Raw genomic sequence first — 7,637 nt, forward strand, 5'->3', positions numbered from 1 at the left:
TAGAGTCCTAACATTGAATTTAACTTTTTAGTTACATTACCAATCTGTAGTGAGTCTATCCGTGTTATTTGACTCTACTTACATTTTTAATTACATTAACAATCCACTTATAAAGTGTTTCAAATAATTACTATATTTACTAATAGTTCGGAGGTTATCACTTACTAATAAATATTAATTTTTAACTCAATCAAAAATATTACACCCACTTTGTCTACCTTGTGGGAATCAACCAACCCATATCTCTGAGGATCCTGCAGCTATTGTGGGCTCCAAATTAAATTTGAGTACAGTGACAATTCCATGGTATCTCCTATTTGACAATATAATTCAGACTCTTCTATATATGTAGGCATTAAAATGGTGTAGTGGTGGGTACTATGAAGTATGTGAACAAACCATTTGGTAAAACCCTAACCGGGTCTATCCGCTACTAATGAGTTTACCTCTCTTGTATGATTTGAGAACTATATATTACACAGGAATAAGATTTATCATACACTCCTACAAATAATGATTATATATGGTTTTCATAGTCACTCAAAGGAAAAGGGATTCCTTTGCTAGCTTCTACCTAGCTAATTAATTAATACAGAAATAAGAATCCAAAAATTATAATACAAAGAAACAAGATAAGAAAAACATGCAAATATAATATTTGTAAATAGACAAATATAAGTATGTAAAGTTGGAATTTTAATTCTCTACCTATTACCCGCTAATCTTGACCGGTTATGGTTCTAATTAGTAATTACAAATAAAAATGTGAGTGATGGAGCTGTACAAAATGGATGAACTGGGGATAGTACGTATCAGTTCATGACTGTCAATACTGAGAGGAGAGTCAGGAAGAGTACAGTTGATTCCTACAGCTGAGAAAGAGGAAAAAGACCCAAAAAATAGTTTACATTTGTGACCCATCCATCCAATTCAACTTAGAAATTTTCCTTGTGGAAATCAAAGTGAGTTGATGAATTTAAGCTGAAGTGTTGGCACAACCCCAGTAGTTGGCTTGTAAGCGCAGGGCTCCCACAATAGAACACACCTGCAGTTTCAATTCCATGATGAATTAGACAATATATAATATCAAAAACCAGAACCAGTTGTCTGTGGAGGATATATAGGATGTTTTAGTGCCATTAGGCTTACCAATACTAGAATTGGGATGTGAAGCTGCCATTTGAGAGAACACCTTTTTCCAGTTTGGTCTAGCAAAGTGTGTTCTTATCTGTATGTTGAAATATAATGGTGTGTTCAAATCTTAATTAAAGGTGGGTTTGAGTTGGATATAGGTACTTACCCGGCTTTCTGATACAACATCAAGTCCAGTTTTTGCGTGTTGTAGGGACTGCACCATTGTAATGAGTGCAGAACGAGCATCTCCTTCTTTATACATACTAGTTAAATAGTTGTGCATTTCTATAATGTGCTGCCAAATTTACAGATCCAATCTCAGTTTATAAAGCATATTGAAACTTGGTAACATTAGGTAATTAAGTTGGTCAGACTTTTGATTTGGTAATTACTAGGTTACAAATTCGATTTTCAATACAAGTGACTTATTGTCTTTCTTGATTTGAATCAGTCAGTTATAGGTTGGTTTTATCTCCTTGTGGTCTTTCGCCGGCCGGCTAAGGTCACAACTCACAACATGGGAATCTACCCAATGCACATTTTCAAATATGAGCTAGATTGACAACCTTAACTGGTTTACCTTATTGCGATCCTTTGCCGAGTGCGCACCTTCGAGTAAGAGCTTATTAGTTATAGACAATCTATGTTGGTTTACCTCATTGTGGTCCTTTGCCAGCCAACTAGGGTTACAAGGTAGGGTTTATCAGGTGCACACCTTCGGGTAGGCGGCTATGAGCAACCTAGGTTGGTTTACTTCTTTGTGTCTAGCTGGTTAGGGTCACAAGGCAGGGGTTTACTCAGTGCACACTTTCGAGTAGGCAGCTATGGGCTATCTAAGCTTGTTTACTTCTTCGTGGTCCTTTACCGGTTGGCTAGGGTCCTAACGCGGGGTTTAGGTAGTGCACACATTCGAATAATGGTTGTGGGTTTCCTCCTCAGTCCTCACTCAAAGCATATTGAAACTGAGAATGCCATGGAACTAAAACTTACATTTTGGTCATGCTCAGCTATGTCATCCATGACACCTTTGAACCATTCAAATGACCCTTGTTCCCTTGTCACCCAGTAGAAATAAGCCCTGTGAGGATATGTCCTGTCAAGCAGTGTGTCCTCCGGCCTGGACTCCCCATTTTGCTGCCCCTGCAATAGTTTGATTATGTTTAATTGTACACTTCCTTGATCTGATGACCTAAATGCTACTTTTCACACTTACATCAACAGATTCATTGTTTAATATATCTTTTATAATGCTGATGAATGGTGTTGCTCCAATCCCTAAGCCAATCAGCAAAAGAATATCATAGTTCTTGTAGTCCTGAGCTGGTGCACCAAAGGGCCCTTTTATTATAATCTCTGGGAATCTGTCAAAGGTTTTCTGTTAATTGTGTTGCTGAAACTTAAAAGAAGGTGTGAACATATCACTACTCGATTTCTTACACTGTATGTGATTTCCCAGCATCCGAATATGACATCGTTTCCATTCTCACAAGATTCCCCTTTCTTGGCTTTGCAAACTGTGGTTCACATGCCTGCATTTCCCAGCTTTAAGACTCAGATCAAAGCCAAGAAGAACAAAAAATCCCCAAATTTATTTGATTGCCATATTTATATCAGATCACCTTTGAAAATCTGGTTTTCAGCTCTGTAGTCCAGTCTCCAAGGGTGCGAATATGGACACTTAAGTAGTCGTCATCTGGTGCAGAAGTAATCGAGAACGGGTGCCTGGAAGAGCCCCGGGGATGCTTAATTTTAGCATAGAGGCAAAGAATTGCAGTTCGGGTTAGCTAAAATTCTTACCATTCGAAGCTGGATATATCCCGGCATTTAACAAAGAGGTACATCCCACTCTTATACTTGAATGTTGGAGGTTTACTCATGTATAGTGCTAACACATTTCCTGTATATATAACTGCCTGTAAAAGAAACAAACACCTCAGATAGATTAAATATGGTGTTTTTAATTTTCTCTGATAAACTAAGAAAAATGTTTCAACCTTTATGACATTCACATGATGTTTGTTTTCATAGGAAAGGAAAACCCTTTCACTGGCATATGCTAGCACTGGCAGCATAAGGTACATCCATGTCTGCAGAGAATTGTTAATATGTTAGACTGATTTGACACGAAATTTTTATGATCATCGGAGAAATGAGGAATTTGCACGTACCGTCTTCTTGTACCATTCTTCTGTGAGGAAAATGAAGTAGCTATGGAAGACGAGGACGATGTAGACTAGTACGAGCAGATGGTGTGCATACCAGAACGCGTTAAACCCCGCTAAATGGTGGAGGGGTGGTGGGAGTTTGATGACATTCTTTCGGAAAGAATGCGTTGCCAAGGTGAAGATAAACGCCATTAGGACCGCGATCACAATGCCTGTTATGCTGGGGAATGATTCCATCAGGTCATAGTAACTAGGCTTTTGATAGCCAAAAGAATGGCCAAGAATTTCCCTGAATTTATCCTGTGGGCTCGAGACGACTCTGACAAAATTGCAGCCTGTGTGCATTGATGCATGAACAAAGGCTGCGATTACGATTCCCAGGGAGATGATCTTGTGGAAGGAGATGTTATCATCAAAGGGGATTATGGCTCCCAGGAATGATTCCCTGAGGGTGGTGAGAGTTCTTCTGCAGACTGGGAGGAGGATGAGAGCCATGTTGAATTTCAGGGTCTCCGCGGCGCCTTTGGCTGATGGGAGACAGTTGCCCATGATTTGGAAGGCTGGGTGGTTCTTGAAATGGTGGAATTTCCAGGTGAAGAGTGAGAGGTTGATGCACAGCCAGAGTGTGAGGACCCATATTCTTTTCCAGTTTTCCAGGATTTTCTCCCTTGCCAGGGACATGAATTTGTTCACTGGGTTTCTGTATTGTTTTGGGACCATGGTTCTGGTCAGTGAGAATGTTCTCTTGAAACTCTGTTTCCCCTCTCCTTTTCCCTCCACTCCTTTTAGCAGAGTTTCTAGTTGCCACATCTGTTTCATTTTAAGAAAATGAAGAAAGCTGAGTTGCAGTATTAGAACCGTTATCTTGCCCACAAAAGGCAGAATTTCTTCGCCCCGGGCCCACATTCTGACTCGACAGAATAGAGGAAGATTCAACGGCCCATTAGGTGAGAGGATTAGTGTTGGTGTCCACAATGAGTCTACCATATTAGTTGTAACTATGACTACCAGGATCAATCACGTGTCCTTGCACACAATCTACTACACCAGTAAGAACCAGCTGAGTTGTTCTTGCATGCTATTAGAATCATTGTCTTGCCCACAAAAGGCAGAATTCCCTCGCCTCGGGGCCCACATTCTAACCCAACAGAATAGTGGAAGATTCAACGGCCCATTGGGTGAGAGGATTAGTGTCTGGTGTCCACAATGAGCCCACCATATTAGTTGTAACTCTCACGCTACGGCTACCAAGGTGAATTATGTGTCCTTAACAATTTACTACACCAATAAGAACCAGTTGAGTTGCTCGTGCCGGCTATTAGAATCATTATTTGGGAAGTGGAAACTCACCTCTATGTATCCTTTGTGATCAGGATCAAGCTCTTCCATGATTAAAGCAGCATAAGTCCTCGCATTTTCCTTGAAGTTTGACAGTTTGTTGGCTGAGGCACTCATCACAAGGACCTTTTTCCACAATAATAGGTTTCAGAAAAGAAAACCAGGGAGGGGAATAGAATTCACAAACAAACTTTTCTCACCTCTGTAACCTCATCTTCTGATAGCTTTCCATCACCATTCTTGTCACACCTGCACACATTTACTGAATTTAGTCCTCTAAATCGGTCAGTAGTGTGTCTGACAAGAGAAACCCGCAATCACTATCAGATGGTGTGCGCTGGGTAAACCGCCTTATAATTCTAGCTGGCAAAGGACTAGAAGGAGGTAAACAAGCCTAGATTGTGTATTGCTGACCGGCTCTAATTGGCTCAAACCAAGGTCAATAGACTAAAGTATTTGCCATTTTGGTTTCCTTACATGTCAAAGAAAATATGGAGGCGTGTATCAAGATCTTGGTTTGTCATGTCTTCCCAAAATTTCCTCATTTCATCTATAGTTATCCCATTTTGTGCTTCAATCTTCCTGCGCCTTGCCAAGGCATCAAACAATTCAGCTGCAAATTCCTTGCTATCTCCCATTCCTTCCAGGCAATTCAAAACCACATAGAAACCTTAGCTCTCTTCTCAACAAATTAAACACAAAATAACCATGCAAAGCTGATGACAACAAGAATTCAAGAAACAACATACCAATGCAGGCCCCAAATTTGTCTCTGCAGAGCCTCCCACCTTCTGCATTTTCGTCGAAACGTCTCTCCATACTTCTCCAGGCGTCCAACTCCTTCCCCGTGGCAGACCGTTCAAGAAACCTTATGCCCTTGAACCCTCTGGCTATCCCAGAGTTGAGCCTCCCCAGTTTCGGCTCCGAGCTAGTCCTCCTCTTCATCATCCCTGCAGCAGTCATCCTCAAAGATGATTCTGTTCTAGCCCCTGCCTCGCCATTATCGAGCAGGACGTCGGACAAACTCTCAGCCTCGACGTTTACCATTGATTTCCCTCTCCTTAATTGTGCATTATCATCATAGGATCCCATGGCTTCCCTCTTCCCCTAGCTCCTTGTTGTGAATTGTTGACACAAAAAAGATTGCAGTAATTATTGCAGGGTGGATTAGGAGATGATATAGAAGAATGGAGGAAGGAGGGAAAGCTCAGGAGGGAGAGGAAAAGGTTTGTTAATGTGTTTTGTCATGGAGAATTAAGGGTTCCTTTAATTTTCATCTGCCATGGATGGAATCTCAACATAAAGTATGGTTGTGACAGGTCACCTTTGTCTTGGTTTTTCTTCTCCAGTCAAATATTGTGTGTATCAGTTTGTTAAACTCGTTCAACCTCAAGCTCATCTTCAATTTGGTTCATTAATTTTAATCATGCAAAACTTAGGAACATTAAGATTATTTAAAAGAAGTTGAAATTTGAACCACATCATCAACAAAACAAGAAACAAAATGAAAAAAATAATAATAAATAAAACACATTAGCCAAAAAATAAGAGACAATTGTAGGTTTCTAACTTGCGCACCCAGCAAGCACATGCACTGCATGTAGTGTTAAAGATAAATAATTAGTCTTTGTGTTTATTCTTCTTGTTATTACTTTCCTTTAGAATAGGGCTTTCTCTATTGTAATTTCTCACTTGCTTCTCGTTTGATGTTTAATGCAACATAAGCAAGGGATGTCAAATAGGCCAGCCACTAGGTTTAGGGCTAGCCCTACAGGATTGCTGGACTTATTGGTTTGGGCTAAATGGTTTTGTTTTGTTTTATTTTTGAGTTGGGTTGGCCCTAACCCTAAACTATACACTATTGAGCTTATCCAGTGAGCTAAATCAATGAACTAAAATTTAAAAGAATAAGTGGTATTTCATCTAAAATAACTAACTAATTCCAATTCAAATCATTATCTTCAATAACTAATTATACCTTACGTCCTCACCTAAAGCCTTGTTCTCATGGGATTGAGGATATATATATATATAATATTACTTGTGGATGCTCGGTTATTCGGTTACTGAAATAACCAACCGAAATCGACATAATCGGTTTCGGTCGGTTAGAAGTTTATGTTCAGTCGATTTCGATCGGTTATGGAGATTTAAAAAATGTCATTGATTATTCGGTTATTGGTCATTTATTAACCGAATAACCTAGCATCCACAAGTAATATTATATATATATTTAAAGTTTTCAATGTCGTAAATATATTTTAAATAGTGTATTTAAATATTACTGAAATAAACTTATATATATGGAGTAACTAACTTATATATATACATACATTAACTTATATATATACATACAATAACTAACTTATATATATATATATATACATATATATATACATACATACATACATACATACACTGTGGATTCCAAATTGAAATTCGAGAGACTAGAGATTTGAAATTAAATTGAAATTCTGGAAATTAGAGATTTGAAACTGAGGATTTTGGACTTTGAAAAATTGTTAATATTTTACTTTGGACCCATTAAAATTAAAATTTTGATATTAAATGGTCTGGCCCAACAATCCGGTGGGTTAGGCCAACTCAACTCAATAACCCTATAGGGCCAGCCCAATTATCTTGCTTTTTTATTGGGCTGATATTTTTAGGTTTTAACCCTATAATTTTTAGGGCTTATTGGGCCAACCCATTGATTTCTTTCAAGTATTATTTCTAAGGAAAAGGGTCAAATAGGCCCTCGAACTATAGCTCATTGTGCAATTAGACCCTCAAACTTTAAAAAAGTTCAATTAAGCCCTCAAACTTGTTATTTTGGAGCAAATAGACCCTTGAACTTATTTATGACCTGTAATAGCAGGTCATAAACATTTCCGGCGAACTCCGGCAAAGTTCCAGAGAAATTCCGGCCAAAAAACAAAACCAACAACCGTTGCGACCGTGAACCGTTTCACGGTCGCCGGCGGCGTGGCCGGTCGGGAT

At 39.0% G+C, this 7,637-nt stretch overlaps 1 protein-coding gene across 1 annotated transcript; it reads right to left on the bottom strand.

Annotated features, from left to right (window-relative positions):
- Nucleotides 1-657: 657 nt before the first annotated feature.
- Nucleotides 658-5,876, bottom strand: LOC116005220 (putative respiratory burst oxidase homolog protein H). The gene is made up of 14 exons (XM_031245481.1): nucleotides 5,387-5,876; nucleotides 5,115-5,277; nucleotides 4,838-4,886; nucleotides 4,650-4,763; nucleotides 3,303-4,109; nucleotides 3,129-3,221; nucleotides 2,932-3,047; nucleotides 2,754-2,856; nucleotides 2,572-2,663; nucleotides 2,348-2,495; nucleotides 2,125-2,274; nucleotides 1,301-1,429; nucleotides 1,150-1,228; nucleotides 658-1,045 (listed from the first exon to the last, which is right to left on the bottom strand). Exons 1-14 carry the CDS (start codon nucleotides 5,727-5,729, stop codon nucleotides 936-938), a joined length of 2,496 nt encoding a protein of 831 aa, XP_031101341.1. The 5' UTR covers nucleotides 5,730-5,876; the 3' UTR covers nucleotides 658-935.
- Nucleotides 5,877-7,637: the final 1,761 nt, after the last annotated feature.

This window comes from Ipomoea triloba, chromosome 14 (assembly GCF_003576645.1).
Source record: "Ipomoea triloba cultivar NCNSP0323 chromosome 14, ASM357664v1".
NCBI classification, from domain to species: Eukaryota; Viridiplantae; Streptophyta; class Magnoliopsida; order Solanales; family Convolvulaceae; genus Ipomoea; species Ipomoea triloba.

Excerpts from the sequence above, each read along its gene's own strand:
- LOC116005220 (XM_031245481.1), bottom strand. The coding sequence starts at position 5,729 with ATGGGATCCTATGATGATAATGCACAATTAAGGAGAGGGAAATCAATG. Across the intron at positions 3,222-3,302 it reads AAGAATGGTACAAGAAGACG|ACATGGATGTACCTTATGCT; the intron begins GTACGTGCAAAT and ends AATTCTCTGCAG. Across the intron at positions 1,229-1,300 it reads ATGTTGTATCAGAAAGCCGG|ATAAGAACACACTTTGCTAG; the intron begins GTAAGTACCTAT and ends TTCAACATACAG.